Genomic DNA, 27,316 nt, shown 5'->3' on the forward strand with positions numbered 1-27,316 from the left:
ATCCCTTTCCTAATGATTCCTCACATTATTGGCTTTCTTGACTACTGCTGCACATTGAGATGTTTTCAGAGAACCATCCACAATGACTCCAATATTTCTTTCTTGAGTGGTAACAACTGATTTAGACCCCATCACTTTGTATCTGTGAGTGGGATTATTTTTTTCCAATATGCATTACTTTGTAATGATCAACAATGAATTTAAACTGCCATTTCCATTTTGTTGCCCAGTCATCCAGTTTTGAGAGATCTCTTTGTCACTCTTTGCAGTCAGCTTTGGACTTAACTATCTTGAGTACTTTTGTATCATTTGCAAACTTTGCCACCTCACTGTTTACCACCTTTTCCAGATCACTGATGAATATATTGAACTGCATAGGTCCCAATGCAGATCATTGGGGAATCCTGCTATTTACCATTTTCCATCATGAAAACTGACCCATTATTCCTACATTTTGTTTACTATCTTTTGATCAATTATTGATCCATGAGAGGACCTTCTCTCTTATCCCATGACTGCCTACTTTGTTTATGAGCTTTGGTGAGGGACCTTGTGAAAGGCCTAGTACACTATGTCCACTGGATCATTCTTGTCCACATGCTTGTTGACACCCTCAAAGAATTCTAATATACTGGTGAGGTATGATTTCCCTTTACAAAAACTGTGTGACTCTTTCCCAACATATTGTGTTCATCTATGTGTCTGATAATTCTGTTCTTTACTATAGTTTCAACCAATTTGCCTGGTACTGAAATTAAGGTTACTGGCTTGTAATTGCCAGAATCACCTCTGGAGCCTTTTAAAACAAATTTTTTTTTAAGCATTACATTATCTATCCTCCTTAGCTATTAGTCATCTAGTACAGAGGCTGATTTAAGTGACAGCTTACATATCACAGTTAGTGGTTCTGTAATTTTATATTTGAGTTTCTTCAGAACTCTTGGGTGAATACTGTTTTACTATTGTTTAATTTATCAGTTTGTTCCAAAATCGTTCCTCTATTGACATTTCAATCTAGGGCAGTTCCTCAGACTTGTCACCTAAAAGAATAGCTCAGGTGTCAGAATCTCCCTCACATCCTCTGCAGTGATGACGGATATAAAGAATTCACTTTGCTTCTCTACAATGGCCTTGCTTTCTCTGAGTATTTCTTTAGCACCTTGATTGTCCAGTGGCCCCACTGACTGATTGTCAGGCTTACTGCTTCTGATGTTTTGCTAGTTGCTCTTCAAATTCTTTTTTGACCTTCCTAATACACTTGCCAGAATTTATGTTCCTTTTTATTTTCCTCAACAGGATTTGGCTTCCAATTTTTAAAGGATGCCTTTTTCCCCTTTAACCACTTCTTTTATGCTTCTGTTGGGCCATAGTGGAAGTTTTTTGCAACTCTTACTGTTATTTTTTTAATTTGGGGGTATACATTTAATTTGAGCCTTTATTATGCTGTTTTCAAATAGTTTCAATGCAGCTTGCAAGCATTTCACTCTGGTGACTGTTCCTTTTAATTTCCATTTATCTAGCTTCCTCATTTTTTTGTAGTTCCCCTTTTTGAACTTAAATGCGACTGTGGTGAGTTTCTCTAGCATTTCCCCTCCCTCCCCCACAAGGATGTTAAATTTAATTAACTATGGTCGTTATTACAGAGCAGTTCTAGTATATTGATCTCCTGGACCAAATCCTGTGCTTTACTTCAAACTAAATCAAGCATTGTCTCTCTCTTGTGGGTCCCAGGACAAGCTGCTACAAGAAACACTCATTAATGGTTTCTATAAACTTTTTATCTCTGCATTCCATCCTGAGGTGATATGTACCCAGTCAGTACGGCGATAGTTGAAACTCCCCATTATTATTGGATTTTCTGTTTGAGAAGCCTCTCAAATCTCCAGGAGCATTTCACAATCACCTCACCACTGCTCCAGTGGTCAGTAATATATTCCTATTGTTATCCTCTTATTATCAAGCATGGAATTTCTATCCATAGAAATTCTATGGTTCAGTTTAGGTCATTTAAAATTTTTACTATATTTGACTCTATGCTTTCTTTCACTGACAGTGCCATTCACGCACAGCACGACTTACTCTGTGTTTCCTATATATTTGTACCCTTGTATTACCAGGTCCCACTGTTTAGCGTCATTCCACCAAGTTTTTCTGATACCTATTTTATCAAAATCCTCATTTAATACCAGGCACCCATTTTAGTATTTAGACTTTTAGCCTTTGTATACAAGCACTTATAAAATGTGTCACTATTCAGTTGTCTGCCGGCCTGTGACATAATTGAATGGAATGCTTTCCAATTTGTCTCTCTTCCTGTACTTCTATTGTCTCCTCTTTACTAGGATATAGCGTATCTCCCTTAATAAATCCTCTCCTAAGGGATGTCTCTGTCTGAACTCATGTGCTCTACTGCACCAGTTGTTTTTTCCCCAGCCCTAAATTTAAAAACTCCTAATTACATGCCAGCAATCTGGTTCCATTTTGGATTAGGTGGAGCCTATCCTTCCTGTACAGGCTCCTCCTTTCCCAGTTCCTAATAAATTAAATCCCTCCTCCTAACACTATCATCTCATCCATGTATTGAGATCCTGCAATTCTGTCTGTCTAACTGGCCCTGCATGTGGAAGTAAAAGCATTTCAAGGAATTGCTTTACTGGACTTTAATCTCTTAAAAAGCAGCCTAAATTTGTCCTCCAGGACCTCTCTCCTACTTTTCCCTATGTCACTGTTACCTATGTGTACCATGACCACCGGTTCCTCTCTAGCACTGCATATACATTTATTTAAATGTCTCAAGAAGATCACAACCTTTGCACCCAGATATTAATCCATGCAGGAAAAATTCAATTCAAATCCTCATTCGGTAGGTTAGTAGTTCCTGAAAGCAAGAGATTTCCCTGCTTCCCTCAAACATGAGGCAGGGAATAGTACTCTGAAGAGAAAAAATTCTTTGTTATTCATTTATTGTGATTTAAAAGTTTTATGTATGTATCTGAAACGGTTTCTGGATTAAAATGTCAGTCTGCCAAATCAGTCAGAAAGCAAGAAAAGGCTTAATTATGGAGCAACCTCTTTCCAGAAAAGCAGCTTTTGTCAAGGAAGAGAATAGCCTGACATGAAAATGGAACTAAAATTCAAAATCCTCTCTTGAAAAAAATATCAAACTTCAGAGAAATATAAAAAGCAGGGAAATTCAGAGGTAGGGATGCAACTGTGTCATTAACTCATCTAACTTTGCCTGATGCAAGTGCTTTACCACGTACTGTACAGAATTATAAAGCACAGGGAGCCTTGCAATGCTTCTGCCAATCAAAATTATTTAACTACAGAATCCTTAGTCTGAATTTCATTTTATTTTTTCAAATTCAAGTCAGGACTTGCCTATAGTTTTAAGTAACCTGGAGATATAACAGTTAAAGTTTGGAACTAAAAGCAGTAACGGGGTGTGAAAAATCACATTTATTATTAATCATAAAATGATACAGCCCATAAGAACAAAATGTAAGATGATAAGAATGCCCATACTGGGTCAGACCAATGGTCCATCTAGCCCAGTATCCTGTCTTCCAACAGTGGCCAATGCCAGGTGCTTCAGAGGAATGAACAGAATAGGTAACCATCAAGTGATCCATGCCGTCGCCCATTCCCAACTGCTGGCAAACAGAGGCTAGGGACACTTCAAAGCATGATTTTGCATCCTTGCCCAACATGGCTTATGGCCATTGATGGACCTATCCTCCATGAATTTATCTAGTTCTTTTTTGAACCCTGTTATAGTCTTGGCCTCCACAATATCCTCTGGCAAAGAGTTCCACAGGTTAACTGTGCATTGTGTACCTATAGACCCCACTCAGGATCTCACTGGGCTACATGCCATACAAACACTGAGTAAAAGATGGTCCCTGTCCCAAAGAGCTTACAGTCTAATTAAGACAAGACTCAACAAGTGGAAGGAACAGGGGAAGGAAGATTAGGGAAAGAGAAACAAGGACATACGTTCATATAAGTCACCTATTAACTTGTGACTTGCCACTTTACTATTAGGAAACAGATAGTGAACAATTACACTTAGGAAAAGTTATTTATAGTTTGGTGCTTACCACTGTGTGAAGTTCTTTATCCCATCCACAGCACCTCTTCACACTGTTCAGCGGATCAGCAAATGAAGCAAAATTTACATTAACATTTGCCAGAAATTCTAAACTCCATCCTAGCATATTGAACCGGATGTTGCAGCAAGGAAGACCAACAAGAATGAGCGCAGCAAGAGAGAAACAAACATAGATGAAGTTGGAGGAATAGAACACCTTGAAATATTCCATGCCTATCAGTCACCGACTCTGGCAGAAAGCAAGTCTGGAATTAAACACAATTTATTCACTAGACACAATTAGATAAGGTGAGGTAAGGACATACTTTCATTCTTACCTCTGAATTTCTTTGCTATTTATATTTCTTTGAAGTTTGATAATTGTGTCATAGATGATTTTATGTTTAATTCCAGACTATTTATGAGATTTGGTACTCATGGCTCAAAGGATCTTGAAAACTGCTAGTTAACCCCTTTCTTCTCCACCTGACTTCACCCTCTTATTTATTAGATATGCAAAGTGCCAACATGATGCTAGGTGCCCACAGCTTGCCAAAAATAGGATTACATCCATTAGGAAGTCAGAAAGAGTAAGCAGCAGGATTCTGTCTTTATAGCAAGGCTCATCAAAAATACTACATTTAAGGGAATACTCAAGTCGATTGCTTCATTTGATTTTAAATCAATTTTCTGATGGAGCCGCCTTTCATTCGTTTGTCTTGATCTTTCTAAAATTTCTTAAAAAAAGAAATGTCACAAATGTAGGACAAGCTTTGTAGACTATCCAGCAGTGAGACTGAAACTCAACCAGAAAAAAACAGTCCTTTTCCCCTTTCTGCTCTGGTGTCCTGTAGTCAGTGAAAGACGGACTGCCATACACTGAGTGACACTGCCTGCAGAAAAACTTGGAAAACTTTTCCAAGTTAGAATTACTTGACTCCTGCCAAGTGGAGACAGTATGCATCCCCCATACTGCCCATGACCCAGAATAGATCCACCTGGCAGATAAACAGAACAGAAATTTTGTCACCTTCAGGCTGGATTGCAGCAATACACTCTATTTTAGGACTACTTTTGAAGGGCACCATGAAGTTTCAGCTATTTTATGTGGATCACCGGCTTTTAAGTGGGCTAGGCTAAAATGAGCACACAACTCTTGCGCTCCACCCTGACTTCCTATCTATTTCAAGGTGCATTTCAAGGAGCTGATTCTCTATAAACTAGCAAAGGAATATGTTAACTTGGTCACCTCAGTCCAGACTACTGCAAAGTACCTACCTTATGGCGACCCTTAAAGAACACTAGGAAGCTTCAATTAGTGCAAAATATAGCCACATGGAATTTAAGTTGATATGGCACCAGATCCCTAAGCTAAGATCCCATACCAGGGTTCCACACAGTCTTTTATTCTACCTTGAGTCTACAAAGAAAAGTGAAAAACCTTTAGAGAAGCACAGCATTAGGCTCATGGAAAGAAGTTTTGATCACTCTAAGTTTTTTCCACACAAAAAGTTGACCTTTCTTCATTGGAATGAACTGTATGCGACACCTTAAAAGGAATCCAATTTATTTGCAAAGGTTATCCTGATTTTCTCCATTCAGAAATTGAACCACAGGACCTTAAACACAGAAAAGAGGCAGAAGAAAGATGATATGTAATGCAGAATGGAAAAGAGGAAAGATACAAAACAAGAAAGAGCATGAATGAAGAAATGACGGAGGGGCTAAAGACAGAAGAATTGAGAAGTCTTAAGTACCAAAAAGATTCCTAGACACACATACACTCACAGTACAACCCAGTCCCTTGCACAAAATCTGCATGTATATTCCTGCTGGCTACAGCCACTTTTGCTGTTCATTGTCCACTCCTACTCAAAGCTCTTTGTAGTATCATTATTCATTTGTATTGTGGTAGCATGCAGAGGCCTCAGTAAGAATCAGATTCCTCTCCCCCTTGTGCTAGTTGCCTTGAAGTTAAGGTACTAAACTGGGACGTTCTGTCACAGATTCCCAGTATGATTGTCAAGCCTTAGTTAAAGTGAGGATAATACTACTTCCTCTCTCCCAGTTTTTGTTTATCTTGTCTATTTAGTCCCCAATTAAGCACTTAACTTTAAGCCTGTGTTTAAATCTTATTGAAGTCAATGGGACTTAAACACACGCTTAAGTGCTTTCTTGAATAGAGATGTTTTTCTGAATTAAGAGCCTCAAACTGCAAACTCCCTGAGACACAAGCTGTCTCTCTGAACTCATCTATATGCCTTTTTTGTACTGATATATCTGTTTCTAAACCAGTAGTTAAATCAGTGTAACCCCCTACTGGGAATGCAATTATTCCAATAAAAGAGTATTTATTGCAACATTGTTCTGTTTGGTAAATAAGATACACCAATAGAAGCACTTATAAATTGATATAACTGCACCCACACTAGGAGATGCATTAATTTAACTATAACGGTTTTTAAACAAATATACTGAAATCAGTACAATACTGTAGGCAGACAAGCCCTTAACTATGTGCTTCTACAACAGGTAATACAAAAGGGTCTTCATCTTGACTATGGCTTCCAGGTACTACTATAATACAAATAAACTTGATCTTGAACTCTGGAGCCACAACCAGATGATTTTGTTTGGAGAAACAATGCTTGTTTCTCCATAAAATTACACATTCTCTGAATGGACTTGAGTTTTCGTGTTTCTTTTTTAAATTTAGAGACATGAGAAATCAACTACTCCTTTAGTTTTAATTCCTATAGCCTCCAGGAATCAGTCGCCATAGCACACCTACTTTCATTAACATGTGTTTCATTTGTGAAAACCACATTATCATGGTAATGTTTGTTGTGATAGTCAATTAAATAATAAAAATGTATATTTCTCAAGATCTTTGCCCTATTCTCACAGACCACTGTGTGAATAATATATATTTAAATACAGTATTGTGAACAATGTACACAGACCCAGACCCCTGTGGCACCTCTGGGGTTTCAAAGGACACCCCAAAACCGGCAAACTTCTGAAGTGTGACTGCAATTGACTAACCTTCTTGAGAAAGACTGATTAGCTTAACTCGAATTTGCTTGTCTATAACAAGGGTTGAAATCAAAGTGGAGGATTAGCACAGTGATCTTGAACTGGTCCAAGTTAGTCGCAATGCAACTGACATGTATAGAGGGAATTTGCCAATATCCCACTCTCCTCTGCCTCAGAGTATTAATTGATACTGTATATTTGTTAAATAGCCAAAAGCAGAGTAATAGTTGAGATATTCAGACATAAGGAATAGAGAATGCTTTCAATCTTATTTTGAAGATTTCAGATACTAGATTTAAAGAGGCATGAAATAATGCAATGCATATGATTACAAAATATATTTTCATGCTTTAATTGAATCCCAGTTTTTTATTCTCTTCCTGTTGTAAAACTATAACTGATACATGATGAAATATTTAATAGACACAAATGGATGTTATAAAAAGTAATTACACATCTCAGTGCTAACCATTTACTGTTTAATCATTTAGAGAAGGCTTTATATATTTTATGCAGAGTTATACTGTAAAGATGGAAGAGGATGATTAGATTATTACTGTGTAATTTAGGTAAATTTCTCTGCAGTAGGGATTAACATTTTATAAACTCTCTCTTCAGGAAAACCTTAATCAAGGCTGCCTTAAATGTTGCAAAGGATTATTCCTCCCATAAACTAGATTCATGGAATTTAACTCTGGGCTTCCTGTTCTCAAATAATCAGTAAAAATCATTTACTTGACACTAATGAGGACTCTGTTCTGTGAACTAGAAAAATACAGTTGCCAAGCAACAAGAATGATATCAGCAACCTGTAACATTTTCACACAAAAATACAAACTGGGGGTGCTGTCACAACCTCTCTGACTCACACGGCTGAGACTGCATTAGACTTAACTCACTGTTTCTTACACATACACCCTCCTCCCGCCCCATCATTCTCCTATCTAGTGCATCCTAAAAATAGCTCAGAGATGAACTCCCTGGCTGAAGATCGTTTTACAATTCCTTTGCTTCCAACCATCAAAACTGCCTAAAGGAAATTAAAAAAGGGGCGGGCATTTATAATGCTTTATTCTTATTACTGCAAGCTCCTTAACTACATGTGGAATGACAGTCGGAAATTATTTAGATTAATCAGCACAGAGAAACTAAAGTCAGATGAAAACAAAAAAGCTTAAAATATGCTAAATTGATATAGAATGTCAGGGTAGGTGACAAATTGGATACAATAAATTAGAATACAGAATTATAGAGAAGAGGAGGTAACCACTGTGAGGAAACCAGTAAACCTGTGCAATTTAGAGAGCAGAACCGGTTTGTGCTTTAATTTACTGGAGCAGACCCCAGGTACTGGCTCCCTGCACCAATAGGCAAACTTTTATCGTTTCTAAAAATAAAAACAACAGGATTAGAGGCTTTTTCAAGCCATAGCTTTCCTTCCCTCAGTCACTGAATCTGCACCATCTTTGCTGCCCAGAGCACTTCCGAAAGATTGATCATCTGTCAAATGCATATTTGAAGTAATCCATGTGGGATAAAACATCTTTGGAGGAGAATATAGAAGCCACAGCCAGCAGAATAATGAGATGGATCAGAATGAGTAGCTTGCATAACTCCCATTGACTGCTGCCGAATTTCGCCGGCAGTGTTGACCAGGCCTTAGTCAGGGGTCTGTAGGTGCCACAATTTCACAACTGCATAATTTGGCATTTTCTGAATATTCTATGAAATTCACCATTTTACTGCAATCAGAAAAACAAAATTCTTTTGTCTCTCTCTCCTGATGGGACCTGCTAGCAGCTGCCTCTTGCTCTGCAAGGTTTCCCACGTGGGGGGAGAGTTAATGGATTACAATGGATTCCCTGAACTGTTCCAAGGAGCTAGGCAGCAGGGGGATTAGGAAGAGAGACCTGGAATCCAACAGCATCATCCCTGACACACATGGAGAGAAGAAGGCTCTGAGCCAGGTCACATGGACAGCATAGAAGCTGAAGCCTACTGAGTAGATCTGGGCTGCCCGGAGAACATAATAAAAACTCATCTACTAAAATGATCATGGTCAAAAACATTCAACAGCAATTTTTGCATCCATGAGTATTGTCAACTGTGAACCACAGTTCTGAGATTGTTAAGCTCTTTGGGATCGTCTCTTTGTTATATGTTTCTACAATGCCTAGCACTATAAGGTCCTGGTCTATGACCCCTGGTCTATGACCCCTAGCTCCTACCGCAATACAAAAAATAAATAAAAGTAGTAATTATAATAACAGTTCTATGTGTTTTTGAGAGGACAGAGATGGGAATGAAGGATATTTCATGGTGACAAAGAACATGAAATGTTGCCATAGAATTTAGGGAGTTACTGTCAGGGAATTTGCAGAGCATCCAAGGCCCTGATTATGTTATACAAACTATAGCCACCTTTTAAGCAGCCATGCTGTGCCAAACATCATGATATCTATCCTCAAACTGCTTTTATGTACTTCATTTATGACATCTTATTTCCACAAAAGCACAGTTAAAGGATCTGTACAATTCTCTTCCAAAGTATCTGTTAAAGAGTTGCAGACTCCCAGAGCAGACATCACATTTGTAGTTGGAAAGATCTCTTTAAGAGACTATATCTACAAGGCAAATGGGCCTTACTTCTTAAACTTAGTACAAAGAGAAGGAAACCTTATTTGCTAATTTTTTTTGAAGACAGAAAACATTACTGGATAATTTAATCTCATTTCTTTGTTTTATATGTTTTATTGAATAACTAACATCTGACTGCAGAGGAGGATCTCTAATGCAAGCTTTCACAACAATCCCCACTTCAGTTACAGCAATGAGATGGTGGGGTGACAACTGTATTCCTCTACTAAAATCCAAGCTCCAGCCCTAACAGGGGATAATCCATTCTCAGTGCTTCCTCATGTATCCATGCTAAGGGAAATGGGAACCTCCTTGGAAAACTGGACATACCAAATATAATCCCTGAATTTTAAAATATTTAGGATACTTCAAAGATATATTTGCCAAAGTACCTTACATGATATTTATATGGAATACTTAAGTAGAATAACCTGGCAGTGGCAAACTACTGTCCCTTAAAATGCCAATAAACACACAATATTTTCTTTGAGCACAGGAACTTGAGTTCTAACCCTGAATCTGTAATGATTTGCTGTATGCTTGGGGCAAGTTCTCTCTCTTTCTCAATTTCCACATCTGTGAAACTGGGATAACACTTTACCTACCTCACAGGGGTGTTACGAGAATTAATTAGTTCATGTGTGAACAACCACTTTGAAGATGAAAAGTGCTATTTAAATGCTAAGTATTATTTTTCTATAAATATGCAAAAAACCAAGCACCTGCACTAATATATGCATAAAACCAAAACAAAAATTATCCCCTCCCTATACGCAGATGAACACAACATTAAAATACATTACTCCCATCCATAGCCAGATCTCTCCAACTTCTCCTACTTCAAACACATACAATCATGCCCTCTAAGATATGCAAATTATTTATGTAATGTTTGTGTTTCTAAAACATATATATATATGTATATATGACTTTCTATACAAGCAATTAAAAGAAAACAAAAAAAATGTATTATTGACAAAATGACCCTGCCCCTAAACATCATCTTCCCATTCTCCATGGGTCATCATGGTTTACAGGTGACCTGTGACAAATAAAGTGAGAGGAAAAGATGTCTAGAGTACCAGTGGCAGAAGTTTTGGGCTGGATCAGACCAATGGCATCAAAACAATTTTTGAACTTTTATGCAGTGATTGTGCCTGAGGCAAAGAAGAATTTATTTGTTTCCACCATAGCATTGGCTTACTCATAATCAGCAGAGATGTTTCCAATAATGGACAGCTTTGATTACTCTAACTGATGAGAATACCTCCCATTGCAAGGGAATTGCATGTTACTTTGAAATGAAAAATGATTGCCCTGAAATGTCTACTTGAGCAGATGCAGAGCAATTAAGCCTTTTCTAGCTAAGTTTAGGCCAGTGATGCTTCCTGAGGTAGAGATATTAAGAATATTTTGTGATACAATCTGTTCTTTGCAACCAAGTGCTTCTTTTCTGGGCAAGGCAAGCAGGGAAGAACAGCATCCCCAGCTGGTGGAGACTGCCAATTTTCCCCTTATGTAGGGCAGGTTGCTGATTTCTGTAAAGGAAGTTGTTGTGAGGCCATCACTTGATGCTGATCTAATAGCCAGATTTTCCCAGGATCACAACTTTCCATTTTTGGTTAAGATTCCTGAGGTAAAACAATTCTGAGAACATTTTGACATACAGGATCTTCCTGACCCTTGTCAGTCTGGATAAAGACTGTGGACTATTCTGGGTGACTTGCTAGACGATCTCCTGCTGAGAGATAAAGATCAAATGTCCCTATCTATCAGCTCTCATAAATACTACTGGCAATGAAGCAGTGTTGACTCATCCCATTTCCTTCCATTAGGGTTCAAAGACTTCATTCCTATCTCCTAAAGAGGTTCCAGATGGTGGTCACTGGCAAATGCTTTTCTGTCAAACACGGGTTTCTCAGGACTTCATATTCTTTTTTTCTACTCCATCCAGTGTGTATACAGACCAATTAAGGAGATATATACTATGGTGTTTCAATATGCCACTGACAACCACGCTGTCAGATGCCTTACACCTAGCATTTGATAGGGGCTGGGCCATGGATAACTGGCTAAAGCTCAGCCTAGGCAAGAAGAAAGTGAAATTGGTAAGATTAGGGAAACATCCCTAAAGTAGGGTGAGGATTCTATCTGGCCCTATAATTGAATATTGAACTTCACCTTAAATGATCTGGGAAACTGAGTGCTGAATGTGACAGCAGTGAGCACACCATACTTACACGATTCGGGATTCTATCCTGGGAAGTAGTGACTCTGAAATTGATTTGGGCACCATGATGGATAATAAATTGAATATGAGATTGAGTGTGACCCTGTGGCCAAAAGAGCTAATGTGATTCTGGAACGCATAAACAGGGGAATTTTGTGTAGGAGTAGAGGGATTATTTTACCTCTGTATTTTGCACTGATGTAACTGATGCCAGTTCTGGTGCCCACTATTCAAGAAGTATGTTGATAAATTGGAGAGGATTCAGAGAAGAGCCACAAGAATGATTAAAGGATTAGAAACACACACCTTCTCTTTGTTAAGATAAATAGATTGAGCTCTCTGAGTGACAGACAAGTCTCCAGATTGCTTCCTCAACTGTTGACTTTTTAAACACACTCTCCAAGATGGTTCCCAACCATCCAATGGTCCTTTACAGCATCCTTACATTTCAAATCACTATCTCACCTCCACCCAAATTTTACCTCCCACATACTTCATACCTAAAATAATATAAACAATATCCATATCCTAACATGCTCCATGTATAGTATAGGGGTTGGCTAGAGCTGGCAGAAGCTACTTCCTTCAACTTGTCTGCCAGAGGTAGGGAGAAGGAAGACAGAGAGATGGAAAATCCCCAAACAGGATAGAGGAATAGAGGTGACTAAGCAGGGGTTTAAAAGGATCCACACAAGGAACAAGGGGAAAGTCTTTTGGAGGGACAGGAGACTTAGGGTAGAAGAGAGGAAGAGACAGGCATGCTTTTGTACTAAGAGGCATCCAGTTTAAAAGAAGAACCAGCAAAGACCAGAAAGCTCTATTATTCTGAAGATGAACTACAACCGGTAGGAGAAGGATCCTGGACACAACAGAGGACTCTGTCCAAGTCCAAAGAACACTCCAGAATGGAGAGAAACCTGAGGCAGAGTAGTGTGTGTATGTGTGTGCATTTTTTTAATAGACTTGTGTATTTCTCAGCCTACTAAGTAAAAACTAACCATGTTTCAAATCCTGTGCAAAATCTGTGTGTCCACTGACTTTCACTATTGCTTATCCCCGAAGAAGTAAACTTTGAACAAGAAGGCTTACATCTTCGGTGGAATATTGAGGAATGTCCAAGAACTGCTGGGGAAGTTTGGTGGAGACAGCACTAATTTCAAGACATAGGCAATTGGATTGTGGAGTCCCCACTTCCAAGAGGAGTGTCAACATGAGATCCATACCTGGACAGTGTGACTAGAGGCCCAAAATCAGGAACAGTGACCAGCCCCAGCAAGCTAAGTATCTGGATCTTCTCACTGCGGTTAAGTCAGTGTCCAACAGATGGGACCTCAACTGGACACCCTTGTAACTGCCAGTTTGCCTATCACTGTCACAGCAACACTGTTTATATGTACTACTGCTTCCGTTTTACTTAGGCTGAAATCTTCAGCCATGCTTTCACTTACTCATATCCTTGACTAATGCAAGTCTTTTCTTGTCTTTCCAATTCTCAGCTCTACAGACTGCATACCTCTCCCCACCTTGTCACACAAAGCAGTGAGTAATAGTGCATCTGGATCTAGCATGGTGTTAATGTACCATATATGGGACTGGATATTTTACAATAGGGATTTATCTGAGTAGCACAGCCTACCTACCTCAGGCAAAAAGTAGGTGGCCCTTTCTAAAAGTCACTTAATAGCTTCCACTTAAGGGCCATTAAGAGACAATGTCAGAGGCAGTAGACTTAACAACTCTACTTGGTTCTTTCCGTAGAACCAGCCCCCATACCTGTTTAGGGAAGAACAGGGAACAACAAGCTGCCATGCAAAGAACCCAGGCAGACAAAAGGAGAGGGAGTTGTGGTTAATCTAAGGGAAGGCAGGGAGGGGTGGGGGGTAGGTCAGAACCAGAAAGACACCCACATACACAGAGAAGACAATCTTGGCTTTCTAACAACATACATTGGATTTGTCCTGTTCCTATCTAATTTGGCTTGTAGTGGAGTGTAAGATTAGATTAAACGAGACATGCAGGGAGGCTGTTTGGTGTTTTTAAATCGTTTTTCTCTAATGCTTTGTTCAAACTGCTAAATACAATTACTTTGTTTTAAGACCTTTGATCACCATCACTGGTTCCCAAAGGGAGGAAATGCAGGTACCCAAAACTCAGTCAGACCTGCAAGTTGATAAGCGATTGGTATGCAAGAAGTATTGCACTTGGGTCCCAATCTAAGGGTAAAAGAAGTGCCAGATTCCAACCCATGACAGGTAAGAGCAAAAGGCCAAACACTCAAAGGGGTACAATCACAGAGACCAGCCACAGCCAACCTATTCAGTTCAGAATTGTGCTGATTCTTAATTTGAATTTCAGCCTCTCTATATGCAGCCCTCCCTCTTTCTAGCACAGTCCCTCTTTATCCCAGCATATAAATTTCACTGCTCTTGGATTCCTCTCTGTCCTTCCATTTTAACTGACCATTGTTGTGAGAGACCCTTTCCTTCTGCAGCTCCTGCCATCTTTCTCTGGACTCCATCTATTTTTTAAATTACATCAGAAATCACATATTTTCTCCCTAGCTTGTACCTTAAATAATAGAGTGAGTAAGAAATTGTCGTGAATGATGTTGCTTTTGTAAACTGTTTTACAGATGTATATGAAAGTTGCTAGCAAACAAGATTGTACTGTATATTTCTTTGTCATTGGCAATAAACCCTAATCTGCTTTTTTTAAACACATACTGTAGCATGCAGAGTATCCTCAACTCCCAATGAACTCAGTGAACTAAATACCTTGCAATATGAGGGCCCTAAAATGTTGAAGTATTGTCAAAATGCCAGATTGTCAGTCATTTATAACTATTAAATTCTGTACCTCTGTAATACTTTTATAAATGTACTTTGATTCATATGACCAAAAAACTGTCTAACACCTGCTTAAAATAAGTCATCCAGCATCATCTATATGAACTGTCTTGCTCCAAAGCTCAAAATTTTCAAATATAATTGAAAGGATCTCTACAGGCTGTGATATAAGGACTAAATTTACTGTATTGAAGACTTTTTGCTATAGGAATCAGTAGGCTTTCACAACAACGGAAATCCACTTAATAAAATGTTCTTCAAAGTGACAATAGACTGATATAGAATTATCATAAGATTTCTCTATATTAAAAAAAAAAACCGAACGTGAAACTCAGTCTCCCGCAAGGAACCATATGTTTGTTCTCAGACTTCAAGGAGCCTTTTCTTTGAGCCTGGATGCACTAGCTGAACACAATGGCATAATTTACATAAAACCTATCAGAAGTGAAAATGGTTTATTTTATTTAAGAATCTATCCTTCAATATTACTAATGTTGTACACTAATACTGCAAAAGAGGTTCACTCTCCATGCTGTAACACTTTTATATTTATCAACTAATAGCACAAGGATTACATAATAAGCAACACCACTATCTTTCCAACATCTATCTCACAGAAGTGATTAAATGTTTATACAAATAAGCTATACTGTAAGCACACTAGATAGATTTTATTGCATATGGTAAATCAGATCAGAACTAAGGAAGCTTCTCTATTCTAGGCAATTGTATTGTTAAGCCCTATTTTTCTGCCTCATTCCCATTCCATAACCCACCCATCATGGAACAGACAGAAAGCTTTCTCCCTTGTACAAAGATCTATGAAATTTTATAATCAAACAGCAATGCACAGAAACTGAAAGGAATATTCTTGGAACAAAGAGCTCCAAAAGACAAGCATAAGGCATTTCTAACGTGTTTAGTTATTCACTGTCTTTTTTAAAATATATAACACATGAAGCCCATTCTGATCCTAACAGTGAAACATTATATTTATGTATGTCATTCAGAGTTATGGTAAAGAGCTGCTTATTCAAGCCTAACTGCCAGAACCAACTAGACACACAGTTACACATACAATGATGCTTTTGATTCTCCCATTATAGATTTAAGGGCTTGATCCACCTCCCACTGAAGTCAATGGAAGTGGTTTAATGGGTGTTGGATCAGGTCCAAATGGAACATGATCAAAAACTGAGGAGCCTACTGTGTACCATATTTTTTATACATAAATAGACTGAAGAATGTATAAAATAAATCTAAAATCTAATAGATCAAGTTTTGTGAGGAAATATACACATGTACATATATAACATAGTTACAGATGGAAAATATAGTGAGGATAATAATGATGTTAACTCTCTTAAATGCAGGTATCAGAAAACACCATATTGTGTTTTCCACATTACTTTTAAAACAGTTTGCTAAACACATACTGTTTTCTGCCCCACTCCAGAGAAGCATTCTGCATTAGTGGATCTTTATGTTCATATGGGATCCTATTTATTTAAATAGAAAGTCATGTGGACACAAGGAGCCAACAGTACTGATTGCTTTGCAGAATCGGGAATCAAGTCTGAAAAGCTTAGTGTGGTGGAGGAGAGGGAGAATTTCAAACAAGATTGTGAAATGCTCACCAGTTTGCCACCAGTGATCCAACACTGGAACCTTGAAGACTTTTTTGGACCATTCTAATGTCTCCACATCACAGCGTTCACCAGCTACAAATAATGTTCGGAATCTAAATAAAAAGGTACAGTTTTAGATGGTAAGCCTTGACAAAGAAAGGGAAAACGGTAAAGGAAAATATTTTGCTATAAACTTTAGAAACATATGTTCTATGCCCAAGATGCTGAAGGGCGGAAAGTGTGTTTCCATTCCAGCCTACTGAATGGCAATTGCATCCCTATGGATATTAATTTATACTTCTTGATATAACAGTGAAAAGGAGCATCCTTTTTAAAATGTGAAGGCCTTGGGACACCAGGACTAGCTCAACAATTCATAGAAGAGTAAACTTAAATATAAAATGTATTAAATTTAAAACATGTACAGTACAGAAATTGTGTACAGTGTCAATAGCTTGAAAATGAATACAATATACCAAAAAGGAGATCTCATTGTGAGCCAAGAGATTGTGCAAGTTTTCATAAGGGTAGAAAGAAAAGGAGACAGACTGACAGCAGAATGGTTGAAGAGAGAGAGTAAACTTGTGTGCATTATGTCAGCATATGCTCATCAACAAGTTAGACCTATGGAAGAGAAGAACAGCTTTAGAAATTACCTTGAAAAATTAGCAGTCATGGTTGAAAGTAACACCTGGTTAGTGGTTGATGGTGATTTAAACTGCCATACTGGTGAAAGATGTCCAGTAAAAGGAGTAGTGGGGTAAATCTGGCTTTGGTGAGAAGAAAAAAAAAGGCAGAAGGAGAGAAGTGGATTGAACAGCATTTGTTTAATGTTTTCAGTGGTGAATACGTAGTTTGAAATAAGAAAATCCCAAACGATGACATGCTACCATGGAAAAAGAATGGCCCGGGTGGACTACATTTTGATAAGAAGAGAACGTATGAAAACAGTGAAAGACAAAAAGGTTATACTGAGAGAATATGTGACAGAAAAACAAAGTATTAATAGCTAACAAACCAACAGCAACCTGAGAAACCCAGAAAGAAGATGACACTGAGGTGGTTACGTAAGTGGGGGGAGAAAGAAAGTTCTGTTAAAAAGTAAAGGAGAGCTTTCATGTTTTGTCAAGAAGTGAGTGGAGGGAGAATGGAGGAAGTTTAAATAATGTTTCACCAAAGCAGCAGAGGTAATGTGGCAGAATGACTGGTAAGATAGGGTGCTGTCAGAGAAAAAAAGCTGGTGGTAGAAGTCTGATGGCAAATGAGAAGTTTGAATAATTCATTCTTTCTTTCTAAGAGATTGAGGAAGCAGCTCATGATCATAAGAATAAAAATGAGGCTAAAGGCAGTTGCTAAGGTAAAAATAGAGGCTGAAGAGGAATTATACTGAAAGCTGGAGGAAAATGGCGGCAGAAAATTGGTATTTGGGCTGGCAAAATAAAGAAACAATGAAACACAAGATATGAAGAAATCTTTATGTGAGAAGAATGGGAATTGTGTGGTGACTAATCTTAAGGAGATGGTAGAGGAAAAATAAATTTCCAAATGCTGTTAAATGCAAGCACCACCAACAATTATGAGATAGTCTCAAAAGATACTGATCTCTCCAGAGGAGTTAGAGGCAGCACTGGATAAGATGCAGATTGGTAAAGCAGCTGGTGAACATGAGAATTGTTGATAAGATCAAAGCCACTGGAGGCCCTGGGGTAATGTGGCTTCATAGATTACAATGTGTTTGATTAGATTAAGATAGGATACCAGATGACTGAAGAATGGGATTGATTGTGCCTCTTTGGAAGGGTAAGAGTGATACAAATGATCCAAACACCTATGGGGGCATCAGCTTGGTAAGTCAGCTTCTCAAAGCCCTTGAGAGAATTTCAGAAGCAAGATGGAGATGCAAGGTACAGGAAACTATAGAAAAGGAGCAACAAGGCTTTAGGAAGGGAAGGAGTACTATAAACACAATATTTGCAATGAGACAGAAATTTGAAAGAATGATAAATGGAGGACATAACTGCTATGCAGCATTGACTGGTCCTGAGAAAGCATAGGACTTGATTCCTCTGGAGCTGGTGTTTGGAATACTGAGATGGATGGGAAAGGGACTTCAAGAAGTGGAGATGACAGAGAAGCTGTACCAAGGCTCACAAGCTAAAATGGTAACAATCCCTATTAAAAGGTAAATAAAGACAATCTGGGGAATTACAGACCAGTCATCTTAATTTCAGCATCAGAAAGCCAATGAAGTAAATAATTGAGCAATCAATTTGCAAACACCTAGAAGATAATAAGGGGATAAGTGAGAGTGAGCATGGATTTGTCAAGAACAAATCATGTTAAATCAAACTGATAGCTTTCTTTGACAAGGTAACAAGCTTTGTGAATGACGAAAGTGGTAGATGTGGTCTATCTTGATTTTAGGAAGGCTTTTGATACTGTCTCACATGACCTTCTCATAAACAAACTAGGAAAATACAACCTAGATGGAGCTACTATAAGGTGGGTGCATAACTGGTTTGAAAACCATTCCCAGGAAGTAGTTATCAGTGGTTCACAGTCAAGCTAATAGGGCATATTGAGTGGGGTCCAGCAGTTCTGGGTACAGTTCTGTTCAAATCTGTTCAAATCTTCATCAATGATTTAGATAAAGGCATGGAGAGTACACTTATAAAGTTTGTGGTCAATACCAAGCTGGAAGGGGTTGCAAATGCTTTGGAGGATAGGCTTACAATTCAAAATGATCTGGACGAACTGAAGAAACGGTCTGAAGCAAATAGGATGAAATTCAATAAGGACAAATGCAAAGTACTCCACTTAGGAATGAACAAATCAGTTGCACACATACAAAACAGAAAATGACTCCCTAGGAAAAAGTGCTGTGGAAAAGGATCTGGGGATCATAGTGGACCATAAGCTAAATATGAGTCAGCAATGTAACACTGTTGCAAAAAAAGCAAACATAATTCTGGGATGTATCAGCAGGGGTGTTGTAAGCAAGACATGAGAAGCAATTCTTCTGCTTTATTCCATGCTGATTAGATCTCAACTGGAGTATCGTGTCAGGTCCGGGCTCCACATTTCAGGAAAGATGTGGACAAATTGGAGAAAGTCCAGAGAAGAGCAATAAAACTGATTAAAGGTCTAGAAAACATGACCTATGAGGAAACATTGATAAAACTGGGTTTGTTTAGTCTAGAGAAGAGAAGAATGAGAGGGGACATAGTAACTGTTCTCAAGTGCATAAAAGGGTTGTTACAAGGAGGAGGGAGAAAAATTGTTCTCCTTAGCTTCTGAGGATAGGACAAAAAACAATGGTCTTAATTTGCAGCAAGGGTGGTTTAGGTTGGACATTATGAAAAACTTCCTCTCAGGGTAGTTAAGCACTGGAATAAAATTGCCTATGGAGGTTGTAGAATCTCCATGATTGGAGATTTTTAAGAGCAGGTTAGACAAACACCTGTCAGGGATAGTCCAGATAATACTTAGCCCTGCCTTGAGTGTAGGGGACTGAATTAGATGAGCTCCGATGTCCCTTCCAGTGATGATTCTATGATAATACATGGAATTTCAGCAGGTTCTGAAGTGATGTGGGACAGAAGGCTGAGTCCACTTCTCTTCATCCTAATTATGGTGTTAATTAGTAGAAGAACCAAGACTGTGGAGCCACAGAGAAAGCTAGTGTATGCTGGACCTTTTGGCTGATAGCAAAGAGGAATTTGTAAATATGGTATCAGAGTAGGCATCTGTATTTGAAGGTAAACACAAAAAACACTGAAGTTATGCAAGTAGGGAAGGTGGAAGAAGAGCTGTTGACTGAAGTTTCAGAAAAAAAGCTGAATCAGAAGAAAGAATTTGTGTACTTGGGAAATATACTTAGTGCCTTTGGAGAAAGAACTGGAGAAGTGAAAACAAGAACCCAATGTGCAGAGGCGGCAGTGAAAAAGGTGACAGAAGTACTGTGGGATGGGCAACTAAGCAACACACTGAAAGGAGTAGCGTATGCTGCTTGTTTTTCCCACCTGCAGTATGGTTCGGAAATGGTGGGTCTTACAGAGATGGAAGAAAAGAAGACATAGGTAGTAGTAGAAAATAATATACTGAGGAGAATTGCTAGCAAGCAGAGAGTAGACAGAGTGTGCACGAAGAGAGTAGAAGCAAGATTAACTTGGGTCTAGCAGTGACAGATAGGCTGGCACATTTGAGGGGAGCGGGACATGTGATAAGAATGACAAGCAAAGGAAGAATGGGAGGAAGAGAACAGTGAGAATGTAAGACTGAGTATAAGATGGAAAGACACTGTCAAAGTAAGCCTGAAGAGAAAAGACCTGTACTCTCTATAGTTAAAGCTGTAAACAGTGTTCCATTACAAGGTCGATTTTCAATAGTGTTCTAACCTTAATTGAACCAGTCATTTGAAAATGAAATTTCTAGCAACTACTGAAGCTGAACCCTTTCCCATAAGTACAACCAATGTACATAAAAAATCTTAAACCAGAACTTCTAAGTCATATATGAAATAAAAATAATGCTTTTAAAATGTGTAAATTCTGAGACAGAGGGGGAGAGAGAGATCAGCCTAAAAGCAACCTGTAAATTTCAGAGGCAAACAACAATGAAGAAGATACATAAAGCATTTGAAACCCTGTTCACGATTCCATATTCTAAGAGTTTACAGATCATTTAGATTTTCAAATAGTAAAATAAGGTAACACACTTATAGCCACTTTTTTGCTGAACAATATGCTGCATGCACATTAAACAGTCAGTTGACACCATATGTACTTGACATCACAGCATGTGTTAGAATTCCGTTCATCTGGAGGGATGTTCTCTAGCCAACTGCAGCAGAAACAGATGCACCTTTTGGCACTAGCAACAGGTGCTATTTGCATTATTAATTATTATTATTAAATCAAATAGTTCTATATGACCATGTATTAAACCCACACAGTCTTTTAACATCATGTTTTATCATATGTTTTGTCACAACTTGACATCCCTCATGAAGCACAACAACTTCATTTCACACCCCCTTCAGGATGGCAAGGTCTTGAAGGTGAACTGAAGTGCTTTTTAAGTAGGTCCCTACAACACAAAATACTATTTAGGATCTAGAACTTAGAATATATTAGCAGACTAAAGGCCTTATGAAAGCTCTTACACAGTAAGTTTATTCATGGGAGTAGTCCCATTATTATATTATGTCATATGCATTTCTTATTTTCTTGTGAATAATTTACACACCACTTTTCATGGGCCTGTTTTTATACTCCATATCTGTCCAGAGACATTTAGGAGGATTATCGCATCAATAAGCCAAAGATCTCAATATAAAAGTATGGTAATTCAGACAAGAATAATCCACTACCACACATTCCATCCACCCCCAGGAAAAAATTATAAGAAACCCTTTTTGAGGACCAACACAAAACTTTGAATGTGGGTCCAATGACAGTTACATAAAAGATAAATAACTGACTGTACTTACACAAGTAGCCGCATTGACCTCAATGGGATACTTGTGTGAATAAAGTTACACATGTACATGTGCGCAAGACTAGGCCCATAAACATTACAAATACATACAAAATATTTTAAAGTTGTTTATCTTTTATTAATTTGGTGAACATGCATTCCAGGTTCTGTATTTCTCCTGAAAATTTTGTTTTTGTTTGTTTGTTTTGGTTGCGTTTCTTTGAGGGAGTGAGCAAGAGAGAGTGTGTGATGTTCATCATCATGTATGACCTAAAGTCACTTGGACATTATGCTTCATGTTTGAAGAACACAATTTTGTGTCAAACAACTATACTATTTTCATAGACATTTCCCTTACAAAAAATTAGGAGATAATTATATAAATTAATGAGCACTAAGTTTGTTTGGCATAATAATTATTTATTAGTCATAGTTCAGTGAGTTTCACTGTAACTGATTGGACAAAATGTATGTGTGGCAACATTTCCATTATTGTCAACGATAACCCAAGAGAGAAACAAAGAGGTTGAGATGACTCATAGTAGTATTCCTTTCTCTGCAGCATTAGCAGGGATCCTGCTGTGAGGAAGCTTACAGCAATGTTCCATCCCAATAGATTGATAATAAAAACTTAATTCCTTCACAAGTTAAACTGAGCTCCTCAAATGAGATGTTATTCTTCAATAATATTTTTTTACTACAGTTCAGTGGAGCAATCTAATTGTTTGCAAAAGGAAACATCTCAGGAGGCAAGACTCCAAAGAATAACCAAAGCTGTATTAACTAAAACAATTAATCTTAATACTATTAATACTATGGGCTGTAACTGTGAATTCCTCTCCAGGGATCCTTGGCTTTGGTTATGTCTACACTACAGACCTTACAGCAGCATAGCTCTATCACTGCAGCTGTGCCGCAGTAAGGTCTCCCATGTAGCCGCTCAATGAGAAAGAGCTCTCCCGCCGGCATAATTAAACCACCCCCAACTATAGTGGAGGTAACTATATCAGCAGGAGTGAGTCTCCTGTCGACATAGCGCTGTCCACACCAGCGCTGTTTTCAGTGAAATTTATGTCGTTCAGGGGTGTGTTGTTTTCATCCCCCTGACCGACTAAAGTTTTACCAACAAAAGTGCTAGTATAGGCAAAACCTTTGGCGCCATTCACAGTGCAATTCTACATGTTAGGCAATTTTCTAGCAGTAGCCAAAAGTTAATAGGGTGGGAGAAAATAAACAAAAAACAAAAATAGCTAGAGCAAATTTTAAAGAGACCACTGATTATCAATTAAGGGTCAATAAATTAGGGTGTCAGTGTCCACCTATTTGAACTAACAATGACTTGGCTCTGGATAACAAAGCGAGAGAGAGTACTCTACGTAGCAGTTCAAGATGGAGATTGATGACTACATGTACCACAAGGATCAGAGTTAGATCCAATTTATATATATACTTTTGCTGCCATGAACAAAGCAATCTGTAACAAGATGAAGCTGGCAAATAGAGGAGGACAAAAGAGGAAGTTAAAAAAGTTGTTTAAAAGAGGCAGGCAATACAAGATATCATGAACAGTTTAGACTAGAAACAGATCAAATGTTTTCAACTTTGAAACCTATAGTTAGGCACCTAACTTTACATTTAGGTACCCAAAGGCTAAGGAGAGGTGCAGAGACACAGCACCTCTGAAGCCTAAGCATGGATACCTAAATTTATCACTTAAATTCAAATCTGAGAAGTTCAGTCAGTGTTTATTCTGTCTCACTTCATCCATGTACCTTGGCATTTTATAATGAAATAAAATACATCTCATGGTTATACTGTAAAAACATTTTTAAACTAAGGGCTTTTCCACCTGAGCTAGCTCACCTAGAATTAAAGCAGTGGTTTTCAACCTGTGGTGTATATAAATATAAATATATTTTTAGACTATATCTAAGATTTCCAAAGGGGTCCGCACCTCCATTCAAAAATTTTTAGGGGTCCGCAAATGAAAAAAGGTTGAAAACCACTGAATTAGAGTGACCACATTGTAAAACAACACTCAGACTAAAACAGAGTGATTTGATTAGCAGTACAGTGATTCAGGTAGCAGCTGATAATTTGTTATAACTCTAATTGCTGCATAACTGGAGTCGCAATGATTCCTGTCCAACATTTTGCCCCCTACCATGAATGGGCCAGCTAGCTTGAGCTTAGAACACCACTTAGCTTGAGCTGGAGATGTATGTGTGGATGGAAGTCTGGTTAGGGGTACGTTATAGCTTGAGCTAACAATGCACTGATGACAAGCTCTAAGTGTCACAAAATCCCTATGAAATAAATAAGCATCCCCATTTTAAAGATGGGGACATAAATGCAGAGAGAAAAATTTTATAAGACTTAACTAAAATTAGAGAAACAAGGTGGATGAGGTAGTATCTTTTATTGGGCCAACTTTTGTTGGTGAGAGAGACAAGCGTTCGAGCTCCACAGAGCTCTTCTTCAGTGTGGGAAAGGTACTGAGAGTGTCACAGTTAAATACAAGATCGAACAGATAGTTTAACATAAATTGTTAGCACATATTCTATCTTGGATTTAGCTGTGACACTCTCAGTACCTTTCCCAGACCTGAAGAAGAGCTCTGTGTAGCTTGAAAGCTTGTCTCTCTCATAAACAAAAGTTGATCCAATAAAAGATATTACCTCACCCACCATGTCTCTCTCATATCCTGGGACCAACACAGCTACAACAAAATCGCATATTGCCTAAAGTTAGACAGCAATTCCCCAACAGAGCCAAGAATAAAAACCAGATCTCTCCTTATTCTCAGCTCTAACCACTAAGTTCCTCTCTAGCAGGCAGATCCAATATTGTGGGGAGGAAAGTTATTCAACTTCAGCAAACCAAAGAGGGAAGGTACCTATGCAAACCCTAGAGTAGTTACCATAGACTAGTAAGCAAAAGAAATATGGAATTAATTAATTTCTCCTATTGAACAGGAAATCAAAGGAGAGGTGTGTAACTGAGGCACAACACTATATATTTATACATATGAAAAAAGTCCTTGTATGAACAATTTTATATTGTAAATCCCAGTGAAAACTTAATTGTTACAATATGTCAATGCATTTATTATTACAGTCCTGCTCCTTGAACTTATGTGCAAGAAATCTTGTGATCTCTGTATTAAGTGTACATGCCCTAAGCTGTTGTAATTGAAACCTGGATTCCTGACGTTTTAATTAATGTAATTAAGCTTTTAGGGCTGGAATCCAAAACGCCACTGAAGAAAGATTGAGCTACACAAGCTTTTGATCAGGCGCTTACTGCATTTAGGATCCAATCTTGGAAGACAGTTACAGCATGTAAATTTTTGGCATTGTTCCTGAGTACAAAAGAAAACACACCTCTCTATTCACACCATTTCCAGAAAGCCTTGGTGCTTGAGTTGATAGTACCTTAAATTTCATCATTTAGGGTGTAACGCAGGACAGAGTATTTTCAATGGAAAGCCATCAACTTCAGAATTCGTACTCCAGTTTTACCTGACAAGGGTGAGCGGTGCCCCTAGCAAGACCTCAGCCTTTCCTCCTAACTTTTTTCTGGGGATTTTGTTTGCATTTACTAACATAAGTTTGCGGTTGTATTATGGAGTTTTTATTAATTCTTTCTAACTGCACCTATGGACTATGGACAGGTAAATTTAAACATGTAAAAAACAAAGCATTAAATTATAGGTTTGGATACTTTGGTTATTATCCATTTTGCTGCTTTTACTGGTGGTGGTTTGTTTACCACTTTACCGGTGGTGGTTTGTTTTCTTCTCTCTGGGTGAATTTTCCCTTGGTGCAGAGGATCCATGCAAAATCTTCCACACCCCTTAAAACCCATGGCAGGGTTCTATAGGGAAGGGCCAGAGGGAAGCAGCTGAACAGTTCAGCTATTACATTACAAAGACCCTTATAAATTGGTTCAAAAGGTTTTAATGGGAGCAGAGCTATGTGATCTACAACTGCAGAGATCTAGTAGCACATAGAAACATAGGAACTGCTATACTGGATCAGAGCAGTTGTCCATTATATTTGAATCTTGTTAACTTCTTGGCCTCAATGACTTCCTCAAGCAGTGAGTTACACATTCTAATTACGTGGTGTTTGGAAGAGTATTTGCTTTTATTACTCTGTACTTCCCACTTTTTAAAATCCAGATCAGTAACTTCTGTTCTTCCTATCTCATAACACAAGAATTTTATATATTTCTATCATGATCCCTCTTATTTGTCTCCCTTCTAAGGTAAATAATGCCTAACACCTCTGTTACATGTGGGTAATATTCCATGCACACAGTCTGACACAGGAACCGTGCTCAGCTCCATGTCTCATACCCCAAGTTGTCAGGGTAGATCTTCCCCTGCATAAAACCACAATAAATTCAGCTCTATGCAGATAAAATTAAATTTCATTGTGTGTTCCTTGAAGTTATGTTTAAAATAGATCACTCTATGGTCCAATAGCCCTGTAATTAACCTGCTGTTCAGCTGCATCTATTCACAGGCCAGAGGAGTACCCCTAAACCTCATCGGTGACAAATATATGCTGGCTAGCATATATATCTGTATATATTTAGTACAAATATTAATATAGTTATATAGCCTAAATTGAGTTACACCTTTTCTATAATCCTATGCTAAATAGCACATAACATCTTGCATTAGTTGAAGTAACCTTTAGTTTAAGTATATAGGAAAGGTGTCAGGATCAGGACATATTAGTATTTTACCATAGGAACAGATAGGGAGTTATTCTCACAGGCTAGTACTGGAATATCCCAAAGGAAGAGGACAAGATACATGATTGGTCTACCATGGTACAAACCTAGAAGGTACAGACCAATACCTGGAATGCTAGTATTCAGAAAACAGATAAGAAAAGGAATAGCACAACAAGTTAAGGAACTGGGACAAACTGATGGGTTGAATTTTAGTCACATACAAAAAATGTGTAACTTGTAAAATCATCCTAAAAATACTACCAATTGAAATTTGTGACATTGGGAGTATACCTTCTGCATAAAGTGAATGTATCATGACTGCACAAGATGGTTTCCTGGAAATTGGTATTCTATAGAACCCTTTTCCTGAACTATATTATTATTAGATTACAGCAATAAACCTGACTGACATTGATTATTTGACTGACATTGAAAGATAGTTCCTTGACTAGCTCCAAGTGTTTTCCCTCTCTCCCCTTCCAACTGAGACAGATCTTTTTTTTTTTAAATCCAGATGCTCATCTCTTGAAGGCATTGTGACATCTGTGAATGGCATGAACCATATCTGCTGCGGAGAAGGAGATGTACAGCTCGGTGTTGGCAGCATTGGAGTCTCTTCCTAAAG

General features: G+C 38.1%; 1 protein-coding gene across 1 annotated transcript in view; it reads right to left on the reverse strand.

Annotated features, from left to right (window-relative positions):
- ACSS3 (acyl-CoA synthetase short chain family member 3) overlaps positions 1–27,316 on the reverse strand; it is a 137,867-nt gene that overhangs the window by 32,596 nt on the left and 77,955 nt on the right. Inside the window, exon 9 of the mRNA XM_067559880.1 lies at positions 16,477–16,580. Within this exon, the coding sequence (XP_067415981.1) occupies positions 16,477–16,580 (104 nt within the window). The remainder of the gene's footprint in view (positions 1–16,476; positions 16,581–27,316) is intronic.

Source organism: Emydura macquarii, unplaced genomic scaffold (genome assembly GCF_026122565.2).
Source record: "Emydura macquarii macquarii isolate MOO-44397 ecotype Brisbane River unplaced genomic scaffold, CSIRO-AGI_Emac_v2 contig_2205, whole genome shotgun sequence".
Lineage (NCBI taxonomy): Eukaryota > Metazoa > Chordata > Testudines > Chelidae > Emydura > Emydura macquarii.